The sequence below is a fragment of the Neoarius graeffei genome, chromosome 12 (assembly GCF_027579695.1).
Source record: "Neoarius graeffei isolate fNeoGra1 chromosome 12, fNeoGra1.pri, whole genome shotgun sequence".
NCBI classification, from domain to species: Eukaryota; Metazoa; Chordata; class Actinopteri; order Siluriformes; family Ariidae; genus Neoarius; species Neoarius graeffei.
The window spans coordinates 81,987,959-82,008,897 of NC_083580.1; the positions used below are offsets into that span (position 1 = coordinate 81,987,959).

Below are 20,939 nucleotides of genomic sequence, written 5' to 3' on the forward strand. Positions count from 1 at the left end.
TAAAAATCTTGGTGTTTTCATTGACAGCGAGCTAAACTTTGACAGTCACATGAAAGGAATCACTAAATCGGCATTTTATCACCTAAAAAACATTTCCAAACTAAGAGGACTTATGTCAAAAAATGATCTGGAAAAACTAATACATGCCTTCATCTCTAGTAGGGTTGATTACTGCAATGGCCTTTTCACAGGCCTGCCAAAAAAGACCATCAAACGACTTCAGGTGATTCAAAATGCAGCGGCGAGGGTTCTCACACGAACAAAAAGAACAGAGCACATTACTCCAATTCTAAGGTCCCTTCACTGGCTTCCAGTAAGCTACAGAATTGACTTTAAAGCATTGCTGCTGGTGTACAAATCTCTAAATGGTACAGGGCCCAATTACCTCTCTGATATGTTGCAGCGGCCAAACCCAATCAGATCTACCAGATCACAGCAGAAAAATTTACTGTTAAAACCTGTTGTTAAAACAAAGTGTGGTGAAGCAGCTTTTAGCTACTATGCAGTACAGCTATGGAACCAACTGCCAGAGGACATTAAAAATGCTCCTGCTGTTGGCAGCTTCAAATCTAGACTAAAGACCAAGCTGTTCTCAGATGCTTTCTGCTAAATTATTAATATTGTCATCTTTACATGTTTTAAACTTTACTTAACTTTTATTCTATTTTATTCTGCTGTTTTTTACTGAACTTTTACTTCATTTTATTATTGTATTTCTACTATTGTTTAATTCTTATTATTTTTTTCTCTCTTCCCCCTTTATTTTATGTCATTTTATTTTCTATTGTTTACTGTTTTGCCTTTACCTCTGTAAAGCACATTGAACTGCCACTGGGTATGAAATGCGCTATAGAAATAAACTTGCCTTGCCATGCCTTGCCTTAAGCCCGCCCCCATTCCAACCCATGTACACAAAGCTCCGCCTCCAGAACCTATAGCAGTTCTACTGGAGTTAGCGTTCATTTCGTTAACTAGTGTTATCTGATAACTGCATGAAAGCCGAGTTATAACTCTATAAACACACACAATTTACATCCTACTGATTTCTGAGAATGATCACATCACCTTCACTGCCCTGTTTTTCTTTGTAATGAAAAATAAAAACCCTTATTTACACGATTCATTACGTGAAGCTGGACATTCAGACATTTTAGAGCTTTCTGCAGATTGTGTTTACAGACGTGTCCAGTAGCAGCGTCGCTAATTCTGTGTCCAGCGTCATGTCCTTCACCAGTAATACATGACTCCATCGTGTGAAAGTGCTGAGAGTGTTTATTCTGGTTTTACTGTTTCTTGTCATGAATTGTTTAAAGAGTGATTTTATGCTCACAGGAGAATGATCTGACTGCGCTGTGCACGAATGGAGTTCAGACTGAGATGTGGGTGTTAGGGAGTGTCTATAAAATGACTGACAGGAAGCCAGTGTAAACAGAAACAAGAATTTTGGACCATAAAGCAGTTTTCCAGAAAGGTTTTCTCAGCTGCATAACATGCGTGTGGATAAGGCCATGGTCTAAAGTGTTATTTTTCTTTGCATGTTCTACATATTTAACCGATTATTGTACAAGCAATAAATAACAAATATCAACTGTTGTACGTTTGAAGGCTCTTCGCAGCTGTAGAAATACACTGTCACCCTGCTATAATGAACTCCTTGGGTAATGTCCAAATAGTTTGTTATGCAGAAAAGTTCATAATACTGAACTGGAGCCATGTGTCACACCAAACACTCATGTTATATGTGAAATTTGAGGCACATTCTCCTTATCATGTATTACTATCTCTATAATTTCTGAGTCACTATCACAGTTCACTGACTGAATTAAAGAATCACAGACGGAGGTGATGGTTAATTTCTTCATCTGTTATGGAAATGACGGAGGTTACCGGTGTATCATTCATTGTAAATGTTCAAACACTGACTCACTGTTTTTTACATTTTCACCATTCAGTTCATTCATGTGTCGCAAATCACCAATTATGTCATTTATGTCGCGCCACTGGGTGGGGCGGGGCGGGGCGGGGCTGGGAGTATAAAAACACTGCAGGTACGCTTTAGCAAGGTGTTAAGTTTAGCGGTATCAGCAGTCATGTCATCCTTTTATCGATCTTTTGATCAGCGTTCTTGGTGATTGTTGGTGATTGACATCTAAGCGAGGCTCGTTAAGCCTTTGATTTATGGCGCGAACATGTATTGCTAACTTGACTGTGGACTTGATTACTTATTGTTTCTCTCTGGGGGAAGAGGAGCGCATGGCTCAGTGATTGTTTTTTTTTAAAAAAGACTGACTCATTGTCATTAAAGCCAGGGGACACGAACTTAGCTCACTGTATGCGAAAGTTCGTGGTAAGAGAGTTCGTTATAGTGCGGTTGCAGTGTGTTCACAATGGACCATTTAAAAAGTGGAGGGAATTGATGGTGATGATTTTTTCTCTTGACATGATGAGAAAACACCATGGCTTTGTGATATTAATATTTCCTAACGTTTGATTAACCCTGGTGTTTGTAGCACACAAACATTATCACTTTTCCTCTATCCTCTCTGTTTCAGCACGCAAAAATAAAAAGCTGACTCGACTAAAAGTGCAGCAGGCCACGCCCAAGTCCTTGCCCCCCATGGCCAGCGAGCGTCAGTCTTCTCTCATGCTCAAGTCTGTGTTTCATCTCGTCCCCACCATGCTGTCACTGCTGAAGGCCATTGAGCCTGAAATTGTGTACTCTGGCTATGACAGCACCATCCCCGACACCTCCACATACCTGATGACCACCCTGAACCGACTTGGGGGGCGCCAGGTCATCTCCGCCGTCAGATGGGCCAAAGCCCTGCCAGGTAAGAGCAAATCCTCTTAAAGTGCGGGACCACAACCTGCAGATGGGGAAAAAGATTGAAAATGATTCAGTTCAAGCAAATCAGTAAAGAACTCTATAAGACATGATGTTTTAGCAGATGAAGAGTCATCAGAGGTCAGCCTACAGTTACGCAGGTCCTCAAGAGCATAACTCTGGCAACCCAGTCTGAAAATACACTCCGCCATGAACAAATACTTTATTTAAACTCGTTGATGAAGTAGATGTTTTAAGTTTATATAGATTGAGTAAGGTGATTTATATTCTACTGTTAGCTTTATTTAAATTATTAAAATGAATCTCAGGCTTTTCTTGGACTATTCATAGAATAAAATAATTAATTGTTGTAGCTCAGGGTGGGCAATACAACAAAATATCACGATCAGTGTCACAATACGGTGCTTGAAGACATTTCTTAAATTGTATCACAGTATAAAGGTTTACGAATAAACTGGCAACATGCAGTGAAAAGCTGAATTTGGTGTGTCATAGAAAAATGTATTATTATCAGATAGTATGTTTTATTTAAAATATATTTTAAAAAACATTTCAATAAGAACAGTTGACATTTTTTGGTGTATTTTACACTTTTTAAGGCTCAGTGTGAACGTTTACCATCAGCTGCTGGCAGTCAAAATTTATAATTATTATGAAAAGAAGAATTCAGAATAAATTTTAAAACAGGTATCATGATACTGATGATATTTCAGAAAAGTGTATTATTGCAGTAAAATTCATCACGATATCAGTGTTAGATCATCATATCGGCCAGACCTCATTCTGTCCCGAGGTAAAATATTTAACTGTTGAAAGTTGGCCTGACTCCAGTGTTCACGAACACCGAGCATCGCTTTAATGAAGCCGACATCAGCATCAGGTGGAATTATGCATTTATTATTAACTTGATAATAAAGATATCAACTATGGGTGGGTTTTTTGTTTGTTTGTTGTTGTTTTTTTTGACAGAGAGAGACAGAGTTTTCTCTCGGTTCTAAATGAGCTACACTATTGCCGACTGGTGGAAAATTACACTTATTAGCTGCATTTCAGTTGCAGCTCAACATGTATTCTGCCAGTTTAATATTAATTCATTTATTATTTAAATGTTTATTAACCTCTGTTGAGAGCGATGGAGTATTTATACCTCAGCGATGTCGAGTTCCCGGATCAGAAGATGTTGATTAATTTTCTAGAAAGTCCTTCCGGCTGAAACACAAATCACAGGTTTATATTAATGAGCTTGTTCTAGTACATTATCATTATTGTTTCTATAGCAACAGCTCATTCACAGGGACTTGTACAGCAAACACTTCACGTAAACAGATTTAAAAAAACAAACAAACATTGTTTAGCAAAGAAGAATGTAGATCCTTGCGGTGAAGTTTCCTGCTGGGGATTTGTGTTTGTGACGTTTATGGAAGGAGTCTCCGGTGTCAGTGCTGTGTAACAGTCAGGGGGTTTTCTGACTCTTCAGGACACACGAGGTTACGCCTTGTGTTTTCATGACAAGCTGCAGACTTTCTACAAAATGATAAGTGATAAGTGAACTGAGCTCCACTTCCACATGCATGCAGTTTAACACGTCTTACACAACACACACACACACACACACACACACACGGATAAATACGACACAAAGTCCAGCCACTGTGCACCATGGTTTTTGCTCCATAGTTACCTGAAACGTTCCCTCCTGGTTCTGAACATCCTCTGATTTCGAAGGTAGATGAGAACATGTGAAGAACAGGAAGAAATAAACCAACGCAGGTCTTGAAGTCTGGAACAGTGTGACATGATGATGCAAAGCCAACACTTTATGGTAAAACCTCACTGGGACCAGCGGAAGAGCGTTTCTGTCGAATCCTTGTTTCCCCACAGCACTAGTGTCTGCCTTGTGTTAATTCTGTTGTGTGTATGGATTAGATTAGATTAGATTAGATTAGATTAGATTAGATTAGATTAGATTAGATGAGTTTCGATTCGATTCGATTCAATTCTAATATTACTGTATTTCCCTCTTCTAATCCAATTCATTGGTAGAAGATTCACAACAGTTTTTTTCCCCTTCCTGTACACAAAAAAACCAACAGTGGTGTCAGAAGCTCCAGGATAATTTGTCTCTGTAACCATTACGAATGCAGACTGTAACTCAGTCAGAGATCAGTGAAGTTCTCCTGCTAGCAATGGTATGAGAAAGGCACATGATACGTTAATCGCTGTAAGGATTTACTCCGTCCCTTTCTCCAGCTGGTCTTAGATCAGACTCAGAAGCGTGCGGTTACATAACAGCCTGCTTGAGTAAACACGGCTCTGGAGAACCTTACGACATCTTTATCACAGTCATTCCATGATTCTGAACATTCTGAAACATCTCCAGGTCTGGGGTAAACAATGTCTCAGAAACACAGAGTAAACAATTAGGAAGCACTTTTAGCATCCTGTAAACAACATCCCTGTTCAGATCCTCGGGGATTCGTTCATAAAAATTGTTGGAGGTGAAAAATATTTTTAGATCGAGTCGCTGCACTTATTCATTACTAGCCAATTCCTTATCATCTAAAAATAAATCTGTTTCAGTTTCATCATTTTATTGTGAAATATGCACAACGGTTATCACAATCATTCACTTTCTTGGAAAACTGTTGTGACATTTGTTTACAGCAGGAATTTTTGTCTGAATTGTGCAAAGCTCTAAAATGCAGATCTGATCATTGTGAAATGCTGTTGGGTAACAAATAAATAAATAAATGTAGAAGTCATGACCTTATGGTTTGAGAAGCAGCTTTGGGACCAAAAGGTCACTGGTTCAATTCCCTAGACCAGCAGGAATGGCTGAAGTGCCCTTGAGCAAGGCACCGAACCCCCAACTGCCCCCCAGGCTGCTCTGGGTCTGTTGTACATCACTCTGGAAAAGATGATCTGCCAAACGCCTGTAATGTAATGAATGAATAGCTGCAATTTCATATTCCTCATGTTTGTGGTGTTCAGTGAAACTCACTACATTCATTCCCTGGTATGTAAGGAATAACACACAACGCACCATGCTGTTATGTGAATATAATCTGGAGTTACTTTTAACACCCCAAAGTGGATTATTTTTCTACAACAGCATGACCTGTAGTGTGTTATTCCTCTTATACCACAGCAATCACATGCTTTTTTTTTCCAAGTTAGTTCCTGTTCTCACTTACATTATAGCAGCTATAAACGGTCATTCCTTCTCATTTTCTCTTTCTTGAAATTAATAAGACTTGTGTTCCAGTGCAGTGTAGACTGAGCATCACTCCACCTCAGATCTGAGATCTTGAAGATAATATTCACCTGTGATTTTGGGAATCTGGATCCGGGTTGTATTGACCTTTGTGTATTTATTCATTGTGTTGCTGTTCCAGGTTTCCGGAATCTGCACCTGGATGATCAGATGATGCTGCTGCAGTGCTCCTGGCTGTTCCTCATGTCCTTCAGCCTCGGTTGGAGATCTTACCAGCAGTGTAACGGAGGCATGCTTTGCTTCGCCCCTGACCTCGTCATCAACGAGTAAGCCTTTTAGTCTGAATAAAAACTTCATACAACAGAAAAGTGTTCGCTCTGTTGTTCAGAGAGAATTAATCCTGTAGCTGCAAACAGCCGTCCGAGGCTGGGAGACTTAGGTGGGGTTTACATTAGACCGTATCAGCGGATCATCAGATTAACATTTTTAAAACGATTAGTGTGCACACAGCAACACCAATACACGATTTGCGTGCACACAGCAACGCCAATACACGGATACGCTCGGCTCCGCAGGCATCCTGCGCTCCAAATCACTCCGCCCTGAACAGCGAGTGCCCTCTGGAGGGTGCGCACTCCGGCCCTGCGCAGCTCACACAGCGCGCGAGTGAAGTGCACGAGCAGTGATTCAGGACTGAGATGCTGTGTGTGTGATCCCAGCACATATCACTTACCACTTGCAAGTGGAAGGATGGCAAGCTTAAAGACAATCATAACTACACAATGGGCAGTATTTGCATCAGTATTTGCAGTATTTTCATACTTTTATACTCTTTAATGAAAGGTGATACAAGGCGGAAGTCCGCGCCGTTTTTCAGCAGTCGCGTCACATGACCAACGCCAGCGAATCAGGAAGGTGGATGTCACAGTGACGTTGTCCAATGACGACGCCAGCTAGAGCTCAGCACAGCGTATCCGCGTATTCTCAATGTTTACACAGCACCGGACCAGACACGATCTGGATTGAATACGTGGACCCTGGCGGATTCCCGTTTCCCGGCGTTTCCAGGCGTTTTAATGTAAACGGACAGTGCATCCGCGAAGAAAACGAGACAGATACGGTCTAATGTAAACTTGGCCTTATAGAGCAAAATTGGCCGTGCTGTATGGGTGGGAGGGGCACACCCTCTCTTTCCTGTCAATCACAGCAACACTAGCCAATTGTGGGATTCTGTCAGCTCATGTATGTGGAAGAGGGCAGATAGTGAGCTCCTCTGAGGATGTTACGCTGCTCTGTGATGCAGCAAGAGCAGCAATTTGACTAGTTCTGATATTTCTGAAACATTGTGTTGTTGATGGATCTGAGTAGAGTGTGTGTGTGTGTGTGTGTGTGTGTGTGTGTGTGTGTGTGTGTGTGTGTGTGTGTGTGTGTGTTGCAGGGAGAGGATGAAGCTGCCCTACATGAGTGAACAGTGTACCCAGATGCTGAAGATCACGAACGAGCTGGTGCGGCTCCAGATCTCCTACGATGAGTATCTGTGTATGAAAGTGCTGCTGTTGCTCAGTACAGGTTGGTGCAGTCGTCCGTCCGTCCGTCCTTACGTCTCTCTTCAACTCTGCTTTTGAAATTGTATTGTGAACGTGACGAGGAGTACCGCACTCAGACTCGTGTGCTTTCCTGCTTTTAGCTCTGAGGCAGAATTTGCAGAACCTTTTGTTTCTATTAAACTGGATGTTAGTGTCTCTGTCACTGAGTGATGAAAGACTTATCTAATAATCTAATACAGGTAATATCAGATAATATTATCTAATAATTACAGATAATAATTACACTTATTCGCTGTATTTCAGTCACAAATCACCACTTGTTTGGTCAGTTTTATATTAATTCCCTTATTATTTCCTACGGATGTTGAAAATGGAGTCCGTGTTCTCGCCTCTGGTGAGAGTGATGCAGATACAGAGTGAGGTTTCATTTTACACTTTTAACTGAAAAGCATTTATTTATTTATTAAAATACATATTTTTGCTGAAAACAGAACAGGAACTGGACCAGTACCAATGATTAAATGTTAGGTTTGTGTGATATAATGATTTAAACATCTGTACAATATTGGCACTGCTGTGATATCCAGTGACTGATTTTATTCCACTCTGTTTTAGTCTTCTCTGTTCTGTTCTATTCTATTATATTATATTTAACAGTTATTCTCTGAAATCAAGTCGTGCATGAGCTGATAGACAACTCGGTGCTACGCGCCTCATCGCCTATAATCCATGTACGACGAGATTGAGTGGAATAACTGTTTTATTCTATCCATATTCACTGGATTTTAAGAAACAGAGCATTTTTATTTTTAGCAAATTTGATAAATAAAAACTTTATACAAAACGTCCGACAAAATAATTTCCGCTTAGAATGTAAACAAATTGGCGAAATGACAGGAGCGATTTGTGAAAAATGCGATAATAATAATTCTTGAAAAAAATGTAAAAAAAACCAAACAAAAAAACGATACAGTCGGGGGCGTCGTGGCTCAGGTGGTTAAGGCGCCATACCATGAATGCGGGCGACCCGGGTTCGATTCCGGCCCGAGGTCATTTCCCGATCCCTTCCCGTCTCTCTCTCTCCCGCTCATTTCCTGTCTCTACACTGTCCTATCCAATAAAGGTGCAAAAAGCCCAAAAAAATATCTTAAAAAAAAAAAAAAAAAACGATACAGTCTTACCATCAAATACTTTTATTCTATATTTTGTTGCCTTTTTTATTTTTTGGGGTTTTGTTTTCGAGTGGAGTTTTTATTTCATCCTCAGTTGGTTCAGTAGCACGCTCTACCATTTTGTTTCTTTACTCACGGTATATGAGCTGATATCCTAGAAGTAGAGTAGCCAATCAGAGCGTGCGATTGCTCATATCCAGTGAATGTGGAGAGAATAATAGCTGATATTTACAGTTTAACATCAGAGTACACTCGTCCGAGTTCTCATTCAGAATATTCCAAAAGTTCAGTCTTTTTCTCTCCACCTATCTCGTGGCGCTCTCACTTTGTCACAGTAAATGTCATGGAGAATGTCCTGAGTTCATTAATGTGAACTAAAGTCTGTTAGTGTGTGTGTTCCACTTAGAGAACATTACACACACACACCAGTTAACATCAGGTAAATATATTTATGAGGGATGGCACTGGGAAAAATAAAAACCCTGTTTTCCTATTGGCTGTGCCCCACGGTGATGTTTCTTCTTTTATTTATTTATCTGTATTCTCTCATATTTGTCATTTTATTTCTAAGTAAAAGCCGAAACAGAATTCTGAGTATGAGGAAGTTTAGTCGGCTGAAACTTCAGTTGTTTTTTTGCGGTTAGCTCTGAATAAAAAAAAAATCTTCCCAAAGAAGAAGTAATTTTCTGGTCCTTCGTCTGTCAGCCCGAGATAGCGTTTGTTGTGAAATGGTTTCCTTTAACAAGCATTAAAATGGTTATTTTTATGCCTTTCAAAATTCTCTGAAAATGGCTGTGTAAAGTAAAAAGGATCAGATGCTCAGGTGTGTGTTGATCACTTCTTAAACAAATCTAAATTGCATGTTCGTTAAAGAAAATGCTTTTTTTGTTTCAAATAATCACGATGACTTTGACTAAAAGGAAAGCAGCGTTTATCACCGGGGTCTGTTCCTTCTGCAGCACCTCACTGCTGTGAACTTCAAGTGGACTTTGTCAAGTTTAGAGTCGTCTCTCTGATGCCACTGAGGAGTCGTTTGTGTAATGATTGAACTCTGTTACACGTCTGATAAACACGAGTCAGTGGTTAGAATGCGTTCATCTGGGTTTGTATCTAATCATATCATACGTGTCTAATTTATTCGAATCGATTTCAGTGACTGTTCTCTCGTCTGATTACACAGAAGGATACAGTGGTGCTTGAAAGTTTGTGAACCCTTTAGAATGTTCTATATTTCTGCATAAATATGACCTAAAACATCATCAGATTTTCACACAAGTCCTAAAAGTAGATAAAGAGAACCCAGTTAAACAAATGAGACAAAAATATTATACTTGCTCATTTATTTATTGAGGAAAATGATCCAATATTACAGATCTGTGAGTGGCAAAAGTATGTGAACCTCTAGGATTAGCAGTTAATTTGAAGGTGAAATTAGAGTCAGGTGTTTTCAATCAATGGGATGACAATCAGGTGTGAGTGGGCACCCTGTTTTATTTAAAGAACAGGGATCTATCAAAGTCTGATCTTCACAACACATATGTTTGTGGAAGTGTATCATGGCACGAACAAAGGAGATTTCTGAGGACCTCAGAAAAAGCGTTGTTGATGCTCATCAGGCTGGAAAAGGTTACAAAACCATCTCTAAAGAGTTTGGACTCCACCAATCCACAGTCAGACAGATTGTGGACAAATGGAAGAAATTCAAGACCATTGTTACCCTCCCCAGGAGTGGTCGACCAACAAAGATCACTCCAAGAGCAAGGCGTGTAATAGTTGGCAAGGTCACAAAGGACCCCACGGTAACTTCTAAGCAACTGAAGGCCTCTCTCACATTGGCTAATGTTAATGTTCATGAGTCCACCATCAGGAGAACACTGAACAACAGTGGTGTGCATGGCAGGGTTGCAAGAAGAAAGCCACGGCTCTCCAAAATGAACATTGCTGCTCGTCTGCAGTTTGCTAAAGATCACATGGACAAGCCAGAAGGCTATTGGAAAAATGTTTTGTGAACGGATGAGACCAAAATAGAACTTTTTGGTTTAAATGAGAGGTGTTATATTTGGAGAAAGGAAAACACTGCATTCTAGCATAAGAACCTTATCCCATCTGTGAAACATGGTGGTGGTAGTATCATGGTTTGGGCCTGTTTTGCTGCATCTGGGCCAGGACGGCTTGCCATCATTGATGGAACAATGAATTCTGAATTATACCAGCAAATTCTAAAGGAAAATGTCAGGACGTCTGTCCATGAACTGAATCTCAAGAGAAGGTGGGTCATGCAGCAAGACAACGACCCTAAGCACACAAGTCGTTCTACCAAAGAATGGTTAAAGAAGAATAAAGTTAATGTTTTGGAATGGCCAAGTCAAAGTCCTGACCTTAATCCAATGGAAATGTTGTGGAAGGACCTGAAGCGAGCAGTTCATGTGAGGAAACCCACCAACATCCCAGAGTTGAAGCTGTTCTGTACGGAGGAACGGGCTAAAATTCCTCCAAGCCGGTGTGCAGGACTGATCAACAGTTACCGCAAACATTTAGCTGCAGTTATTGCTGCACAAGGGGGTCACACCAGATACTGAAAACAAAGGTTCACATACTTTTGCCACTCACAGATATGTAATATTGGATCATTTTCCTCAATAAATAAATGAGCAAGCATAATATTTGTCTCATTTGTTTAACTGGGTTCTCTTTATCTACTTTTAGGACTTGTGTGAAAATCTGATGATGTTTTAGGTCATATTTATGCAGAAATATAGAAAATTCTAACGGGTTCACAAACTTTCAAGCACCACTGTATGTATAGATGAAGGATAGAGCTAGATATGATGTCATGTGACCTAAGAGCCGTGTGCTCTTCACTGCAGTGCCGAAGGAAGGGATGAAGAGCCAGGCTGTGTTCGATGAAGTCCGCTTGTCCTACATTAAAGAACTGGGCAAAGCCATCGTCAAACGGGACGAGACCTCCAGCCAGAACTGGCAGAGGTTCTATCAGCTCACTAAGCTGTTGGACTCCATGCAGGAGGTGAGATCATGAAAGAAATGTGTCATTGCTGTTCATGAATTTGTCTATAAACTGCTCGGAATTCAGTTTAGTTTTAATGAGTTAAATGTTTAGGTTTATGAGACGGCTTTAGTTTCCTGCTGATTTCAGCCTCCGAAGGACAAAAGAGGAATCTGCAAAATATATTTCCTCCTACCCATTCAATCATTATCTCTTACAGAGCATTTTCTTAATATTATTTTCTTTGCATATTTTTCAGAATTGTCACCCCTAACTGATTTAGAACTGAGACTTTGATTAGATATCACAAACTTATGAGGTACAAACACTGTGTTCAAGTAAAAAGCTGCACCGTGCATGTAAACTTTTCTAGTTTCTACATCTTAACTAAAACAGAAGCATCTGGAATTGAATATATGTGCAAACAAACATACAAACAAAAAAAACTACCATGATCCAGAGGTGCTCTCATAGCTAGTTACGGCCATCAGCACACATCTGTTCATGACGTAGATGGTAATATGAAGTACAGAACATTTCATCATTCATTCATTCATTCATTCATTCATTCATTCATTCACTCTCTGTACTATTTATCTGTTACGGGTCGCAGGGAAGCTGGAGCCAATCCCAGCCGACATCAGGTGAGAGGTGGGGTGCATCCCGGACAAGCCACTAATATATCACATGACCAACACAGAGAGACAGACAGACGTTCACACTCATATACAAACTTATGGGTAATTTAGTTGAGCCAGTTGAGCTTATCAACACGAGTTGGCCTAGTGGTTCGCGTGTTCGCCTCTCGACCAGGAGATCATGAGTTCTATTTGCAGTCGGGCCATACCAAAGACCATCATAAAAATGATGCCTCATGCCATCTGGTGAGGCGCTGCAATACAGATATAATCAAACTCTCGCTGTTACCAGAGGACCCGCCCCCTACTGTAATCTTAGCTACGTAATACACAAGAGGCTGAGGGCTACAGAAACAGAGATCGGTGCCAGTCACTGTTAGTACTGGACAAGAGACTGCCTGGGATGGTGGGAGGGGCTTTGAATTGAACTAATCTGCATGTCTTTGGACTGTGGGAGGAAACCAGAGCACCAGGAGGAAACCCACATGGAAAGCCCACAGATGTGGGAATGAAGCAAAGCGACAGTGCTGTCCACCCCTGTGCCTTACATTTCAACATTTTGTTTTATTTATTTTTTTGTCTGGGAATAGTGTGCTTGTATACAGCTTTTGGAAAGACGCACTCATTCAATAATTTTTTTTTATTTTTCTGTCTTTTTTTGGAATTGAAATGAATCGAGTTTCGGAATCAGACTTCCTGCTTGGTCACGTTTCAACACAGAGCCATCAAACTTCACATGACACCTCAATCCAACTCATCCATGAAATCAGCTCTGACCCGCTTTTATCTTTTTCTTGCTTTTTTCCGTCCATCTGTTTTTTTTTCTCATTGACTTCAATGCATTTTTGGCGCCATAGAAATGAATGAGGTTTTGGAATCAAAGTCATCCTGCTCGATCACGCTTCGTCAGAGAGCCACCAACCTTCATTTCATACAACCCCGATTCCAAAAAGTTGGGACAGAGTACAAATTGTAAATAAAAACGGAATGCAATGATGTGGAAGTTTCAAAATTCCATATTTTATTCAGAATAGAACATAGATGACATATCAAATGTTTAAACTGAGAAAATGTATCATTTAAAGAGAAAATGAGATGATTTTAAATTTCATGACAACAACACATCTCAAAAAAAGTTGGGACAAGGCCATGTTTCCCACTGTGAGACATCCCCTTTTCTCTTTACAACAGTCTGTAAACGTCTGGGGACTGAGGAGACAAGTTGCTCAAGTTTAGGGATAGGAATGTTAACCCATTCTTGTCTAATGTAGGATTCTAGTTGCTCAACTGTCTTAGGTCTTTTTTGTCGTATCTTCCGTTTTATGATGCGCCAAATGTTTTCTATGGGTGAAAGATCTGGACTGCAGGCTGGCCAGTTCAGTACCCGGACCCTTCTTCTACGCAGCCATGATGCTGTAATTGATGCAGTGTGTGGTTTGGCATTGTCATGTTGGAAAATGCAAGGTCTTCCCTGAAAGAGACGTCGTCTGGATGGGAGCATATGTTGCTCTAGAACCTGGATATACCTTTCAGCATTGATGGTGTCTTTCCAGATGTGTAAGCTGCCCATGCCACACGCACTAATGCAACCCCATACCATCAGAGATGCAGGCTTCTGAACTGAGCGCTGATAACAACTTGGGTCGTCCTTCTCCTCTTTAGTCCGAATGACACGGCGTCCCTGATTTCCATAAAGAACTTCACATTTTGATTCGTCTGACCACAGAACAGTTTTCCACTTTGCCACAGTCCATTTTAAATGAGCCTTGGCCCAGAGAAGACGTCTGCGCTTCTGGATCGTGTTTAGATACGGCTTCTTCTTTGAACTATAGAGTTTTAGCTGGCAACGGCGGATGGCACGGTGAATTGTGTTCACAGATAATGTTCTCTGGAAATATTCCTGAGCCCATTTTGTGATTTCCAATACAGAAGCATGCCTGTATGTGATGCAGTGCCGTCTAAGGGCCCGAAGATCACGGGCACCCAGTATGGTTTTCCGGCCTTGATCCTTATGCACAGAGATTCTTCCAGATTCTCTGAATCTTTTGATGATATTATGCACTGTAGATGATGATATGTTCAAACTCTTTGCAATTTTACACTGTCGAACTCCTTTCTGATATTGCTCCACTATTTGTCGGCGCAGAATTAGGGGGATTGGTGATCCTCTTCCCATCTTTACTTCTGAGAGCCGCTGCCACTCCAAGATGCTCTTTTTATACCCAGTCATGTTAATGACCTATTTCCAATTGACCTAATGAGTTGCAATTTGGTCCTCCAGCTGTTCCTTTTTTGTACCTTTAACTTTTCCAGCCTCTTATAGATAGTTTTCACTGACGTCACGGCATTCCGGGGAACGCCCCCCAGCTGCCATCTTGGAGGGCAAACAAAATGGACCATCGCCACTACTGGCTACGTTATCTCGGACGAATTTATGAAGTTATATAGTCAGTTGTCTAAAATAAAGATCAATGTCGGCAAAATCAAGCAAACAGAAGTATATAGATACATTAGACGACATCTCATGACAACGGTATGCAGCCAAACTGGCCTTGATTGGGGGAACGAAGTGGACAAAGATGCATTTTCAAGTGACTATGCAGGGCTGCCAAAGCCTGAAACTGCCAAAGCCTGAAACTGACTTCATCAAACTTTAAAGGCTGTCTGATATATACAACTTTATATATTCACAGCGTGTCTTTTGTCGGATGCCGCCTGAATCGCGCAGATCCGGGGGTTTTTTTAGGGGGGGCGTTGGAGTGTCTGATTATAATTTCAAAGTAAATTCTGTATTAAAATTACTAAATAAGCAAATCCGTTACAGTCCATGAAACAGGAAGTATAAGGATGAGAAAAAAACAGTTTAAATCGGGAAGCTGCGCACATTTGTGCAGTCCTGCACACCGCTCGGGCTGCGCAAATGTGCTCAGCTTCCCGATTTAAACTGTTTTTTTCTTATCCTTATACTTCCTGTTTCATGGACTGTAACGGATTTGCTTATTTATTAATTTTAATACAGAATTTACTTTGAAATTATAATCAGACACTCCAATGCCCCCCCTAAAAAAAAAATCGGATCTGCGCGATTCAGGCGGCATCCACCAAAAGGCGCGCTGTTTGCATCCCAAACACAAATTAAATCATACAGAATAGACCTAAAATGTTTTTCAAAAATGACCCTTGCATGAGTGAAGTGACAAGTTTCAAATAGAAATGTGACAAACGAGCGATATTAAGTGTATATTACAATGTAAATGTACACTCAGCGGTTCCAGTTAGGCATTCTCCAGAGATTGTTCACACGATGTTTTGGTTTCCAAAAACAAACTTAAACACAATTGATTGTTTATTTAAACAACTTACCACTTATAAAATGATCGGAGCAGACTTTGCTGTGTTCGGAAGGCTGATAATCCTTGCGGTTGATTCTCGCAAGCCATAGATTTCTCCTTTGTATGCTGAGTTTGTTTGCTCGCCTTAGTGCTCCCGTACAGTGGGAATTCCATAAAAGCTCCGCTTGACTTCATCATCTGACCTATTACGACAGCCGTGAATACAAGTTTGCACCATTGCTAGCTTTAAATAGTAGTAATATAACTATAAATGTAAATAATATATAAATGAATGTAACTCGCGTGCTACAGTGTGTGCTCAGTGACCCGTACGGTAAGCTGGCCCTCCAAGATGGCTGCCACCAGGGAATCCCCGACTCTGTGATGTCATGTGAAAACTATCTATTGCCCCTGTCCCAACTTTTTTGAGATGTGTTGCTGTCATGAAATTTCAAATGAGCCAATATTTGGCATGAAATTTCAAAATGTCTCACTTTCGACATTTGATATGTTGTCTATGTTCTATTGTGAATACAATATCAGTTTTTGAGATTTGTAAATTATTGCATTCTGTTTTTATTTACAATTTGTACTTTGTCCCAACTTTTTGGGAATTGGGGTTGTAGTTCAGACCAACTTGCCTGTCACACATCACGTTTTATTGCAGGAATGTGTCTGTAGTTTCTTTTTGTATTATGAAAGGAAACCACTGACAAACTCAAATATGGCATTTCTTTGGTTAAACACTTTTCCCCTCAGAGTTCCATCACATTATTACACACTCAGGCTCGTATTTAGTGCTAGTGCAGTCTCCTGACTTAATGCTTGCTAATGACTGAATGGCTTTTTGTGTTTGCAGATGGTGGAGGGACTCCTCAACTTCTGCTTCTTCACATTTATGAACAAATCTCTGAGTGTTGAGTTCCCTGACATGCTGGCTGAAATTATCACCAACCAGCTTCCGAAAATCAAAGACCAGAGCATCAAGCCACTTCTCTTTCATCAAAAATAACTGTCTTAGATGATGATGATGCCTTAACGCCACTGGTAGCTGAACAGACCTTCAGACCTGAGTAGACCTTCAGCCATCATGGCTTCACTGATGTGATTATTATTGTTTTGTTGGGATTTTTTCAGTGTGTGTAAAGATTGCTTGAGAGGGAGAATGAAAGAAAGTTAAAGAATGTCCATGGCACAGATGAGGACTGAACACACACACACACACCTTTTTCAACCCTTTATTCTCATAAATCGTCGTTCTAATATTTTGAAATTATGCTTGCACACTGATGCAATGTTTACAGAGGAACATCAGCAAAGGGAAAATGTGCCTTTAAAAAATTCTTCATGTAAATGTCTTACACTGCAGAAAATGATATCTTAGCAAGTGAAAATATCTTGAAAGTAGTTGAAACGATTGAGCATTTCCTATTAGAAGAATACAAGACACCAGTTCTGAGATTATTAAACCGAGTTCTAGATTGCAACCAATTTATTCTAAGACGTCTTATCAAGTAAAAATATCTGTCCATGCAGCAAGATCATTTCACTCGTATTAAATAATTTTCTCCTCAAATTCAGTTTTCAACTTTTTGCAGTGTACTGTCTCTGTGCCTTGTATCTGTGAAAGCCGTTTCTCCTCTTCTGCTAATCCTCAGGAGCGCTCAGGTTCAGGATGTAATCCCTGAAGCCACAACATGGGGAAACAAACGCCCTTTCCAACCCTTTGAGAATATCAGTAGTGTAAATGCCTCTCACCGCTCTTCTGTGCGTCCCTCATTAACATATTCACAGTTTATTTGAAATGATCGTTCCCTGTGATTCGAGATGCAGCCAAAAATTTAAAAAATGAAATGTTCTAGAACTTTGTCATTGCACGTGTTACAGGACGGCGAAATACAGTTTGCTTACGGTCGCGGTCGGTCGTTCTATCAGTTTAGTGCAGCAGCAGATTAATGAGTGATTCAAACTAAAATGGATTAATGGGTCGAACCAGGAATTCTGTTCCGGAGCCGCAAGTCAGCAATGTTCCTCACTGCATCACAATCAGTCTCCTGAAAGGATCAGATGATTCTACATTTAAATGTGGAACAACAACAAAAAAACCTTCAAATCTGTTTCCTGCTTTTCAGAACCAAAACGCTTCTCTGATACCCTCGACTCCCCCCCCATAAATAAATAAATCTAACTGACATTTTTCAGGCTGAGAAAGTTCTGATGGCCGTTTGATTAAAAAACAGAAAGAAACTTTATCTTGGAAAAATATAACAGATTAAAAAGCTCATCTTATCAGCACTGGGCTTTCACAGCACTTTAACCTGGTATAGTGCGCGCGCTCGTGTGTGTGTGTGTGTGTGTGCGTGTGTATGTGTGTATGTATGGGCGTGTGTGCGTGTGTGTGTGTATGGGCGTGTATGTGTGTGTGTGTGTATGGGCATGTGTGTGTGTGTGTGCATGTGTGTATGTATGGGCGTGTGTGTGTGTATGGGCGTGTATGTGTGTGTGTGTGTATGGGCGTGTGTGTGTGTGTGTGTGTGTATGGGCGTGTGTGTGTATGTGTGTGTGTGTGTATGTGCGTGTGTGTGTGTGTGTGTATGGGCATGTATGTGTGTGTGTGTGTGTGTGTGTATGTGCGTGTGTGTGTATGTGCGTGTGTGTGTGTGTGTGTATGGGCATGTATGTGTGTGTGTGTGTGTGTGTGTGTGTATGTGCGTGTGTGTGTATGTGCGTGTGTGTGTGTGTGTGTGTATGGGCATGTATGTGTGTGTGTGTGTGTGTGTGTGTGTGTATGGGCATGTATGTGTGTGTGTGTGTGTGTGTGTGTGTGTATGCACGCAGCTCTTCTGTAAATGCTAGTGGCTTTTTCCTGCACGTCCATTTTCCTGTTTGTTTCAATTCCACTGTAGAATGTGTTTAATTTACTAATTTTTTAATATATATAATTTTTTTAACACTTTAATCCTTATCTTGTCCTCTGTGCGCCTTCACAGTGTCAAAACCTACACACTGCTCTTCTGTCTGCTCAAGCCCAAGTCGTCTTGTCTTTCCGTCTGCTCATGTTTTTATGTGAGAGCGATTTTTTTTACCAAAAAAACTGCACCAGCGAAGGTTTATAGGAATTCCTGAAGTCCACAAGCCATTTAACACCAGCCTCGTCATTTTAGCGTGCACTTTTATTTATAGCACTTAAAAATCCTCTTTTTTTTCTTCCTGTGACCAGAATATTGCTATTTAAAAAGAAACTCTCTTTTCCCCAAACCCAGAGAGCACACAATAACAAACTCCTTCATTTAGGTTTAGGACTTTTTCCTTTGTTTTGTTTTTATTCCCACTCCTGCAGCCTTCAGAAGGAATTCTGATCAATCCCACTGCACTTATTCCGATTTGAACCACACTGTTACTTGCTCTAATTCAGTTTTCCAAAAATATAAATCTCTTTCTCAGTAATTTAAACCACAGAGACACTGAACTGTTACTGATGTGGAAGCGTAAATGCTGTTACATTCTTGTTTTAAACAGCGTCACCTTTCATCGTCCCACGAGCTTCGTTCTTGACCCCTGGAGCTGGGCGACATGACAAAAATATCACTTCATGAGACCTGACAGTGTAAACGATACACGATATTTATCATGATGCACAGTTTAGCAAACAAACTGCTGGCAAAAGAGAAGGATTAAACTTGTAAAAATGAGGAACAGATAAACAGAGTTTTTAATAATAATTTGCTTAATTTCTACATTCTAACACTGAAATTCTTTGAAAAATGTAGAATTTTAAAAGTATGGTGGGTTTTTGTTTTTCCATCAACTGCTTCCATTTAGTTTGTAATTATTAAAATAAACCCACAAAGTGATAACTATCACGATACGGACAAAATCTCAGAAAAGAATATCATGATGTAATGAAACACGTTATTGTACATCTTCACAGGGCTCGGGGATTATTTTCTCACGTCACTTTCCCAACACCCCAAAATATGATTCATGTCAGTCCTCACTAACGGAAGATGCTTTCGATGCGTTTCTGATCCGACAGCAGTTCCAAAAAATCTAATTTGTCTCGTGTTTGAATTCTGTTCCTGCAGTTTTGTTGCATAAGATGTTCTTGTCGTGTTTGTATTTTGTTTAAAAAAAAATGCATTGCACTTTTATGTAAAACAAAGTGTTAAGGTTGCTTTGTGATAATTCTCTAAATGAGTGGAAAAGACTTCAGAGTGATCACGGAGTTTTAAAGACAACAGATTGAGAATGTAGGGATTTTTTTGTTGTTGCTGTTTTAAAAAAAAAAAAAAGTGGTTAAAGCATGGAAGGTGTTAGATTGATGATGCTGATGATGATTATTAAAGAAAGTGTGTAAATTATACAGTGGTGCTTGAAAGTTTGTGAACCCTTTAGAATTTTCTATATTTCTGCATAAATGTGACCTAAAACATCATCAGATTTTCACACAAATCCTAAAAGTAGATAAAGAGAACCCAGTTAAACAAATGAGACAAAAATATTATACTTGCTCATTTATTTATTGAGGAAAATGATCCAATATTACATATCTGTGAGTGGCAAAAGTATGTGAGCCTTTGCTTTCAGTATCTGGTGTGACCCCCTTGTGCAGCAATAACTGCAACTAAACGTTTGCGGTAACTGTTGATCAGTCCTGCACACCGGCTTGGAGGAATTTTAGCCCGTTCCTCCGTACAGAACAGCTTCAACTCTGGGATGTTGGTGGGTTTCCTCACATGAACTGCTCGCTTCAGGTCCTTCCACAACATTTCCATTGGATTAAGGTCAGGACTTTGACTTGGCCATTCCAAAACATTCACTTTATTCTTCTTTAACCATTCTTTGGTAGAACGACTTGTGTGCTTTGGGTCGTTGTCTTGCTGCATGACCCACCTTCTCTTGAGATTCAGTTCATCGACAGATGTCCTGACATTTTCCTTTAGAATTCACTGGTATAATTCAGAGTTCATTGTTTCATCAATGATGGCAAGCCGTCCTGGCCCAGATGCAGCAAAACAGGCCCAAACCATGATACTACCACCACCATGTTTCACAGATGGGATAAGGTTCTTATGCTGGAATGCAGTGTTTTCCTTTCTCCAAACATAACGCTTCTCATTGAAAGCAGAAAGTTCTATTTTGGTCTCATCCGTCCACAAAACATTTTTCCAATAACCTTCTGGCTTG

At 40.2% G+C, this 20,939-nt stretch overlaps 1 protein-coding gene across 4 annotated transcripts in view; it reads left to right on the forward strand.

Annotated features, from left to right (window-relative positions):
• Window positions 1–20,113, forward strand: part of LOC132895727 (glucocorticoid receptor-like) — a 116,045-nt gene extending 95,932 nt beyond the window's left edge. For all 4 annotated transcript variants that reach the window (XM_060936545.1, XM_060936546.1, XM_060936548.1 and 1 more), the window contains 5 exons: window positions 2,553–2,831; window positions 6,241–6,385; window positions 7,498–7,628; window positions 11,646–11,803; window positions 16,612–20,113. In XM_060936545.1, the coding sequence (XP_060792528.1) occupies window positions 2,553–2,831; window positions 6,241–6,385; window positions 7,498–7,628; window positions 11,646–11,803; window positions 16,612–16,764 (866 nt within the window). In that variant the 3' untranslated portion in view covers window positions 16,765–20,113. The remainder of the gene's footprint in view (window positions 1–2,552; window positions 2,832–6,240; window positions 6,386–7,497; window positions 7,629–11,645; window positions 11,804–16,611) is intronic.
• Window positions 20,114–20,939: the final 826 nt, after the last annotated feature.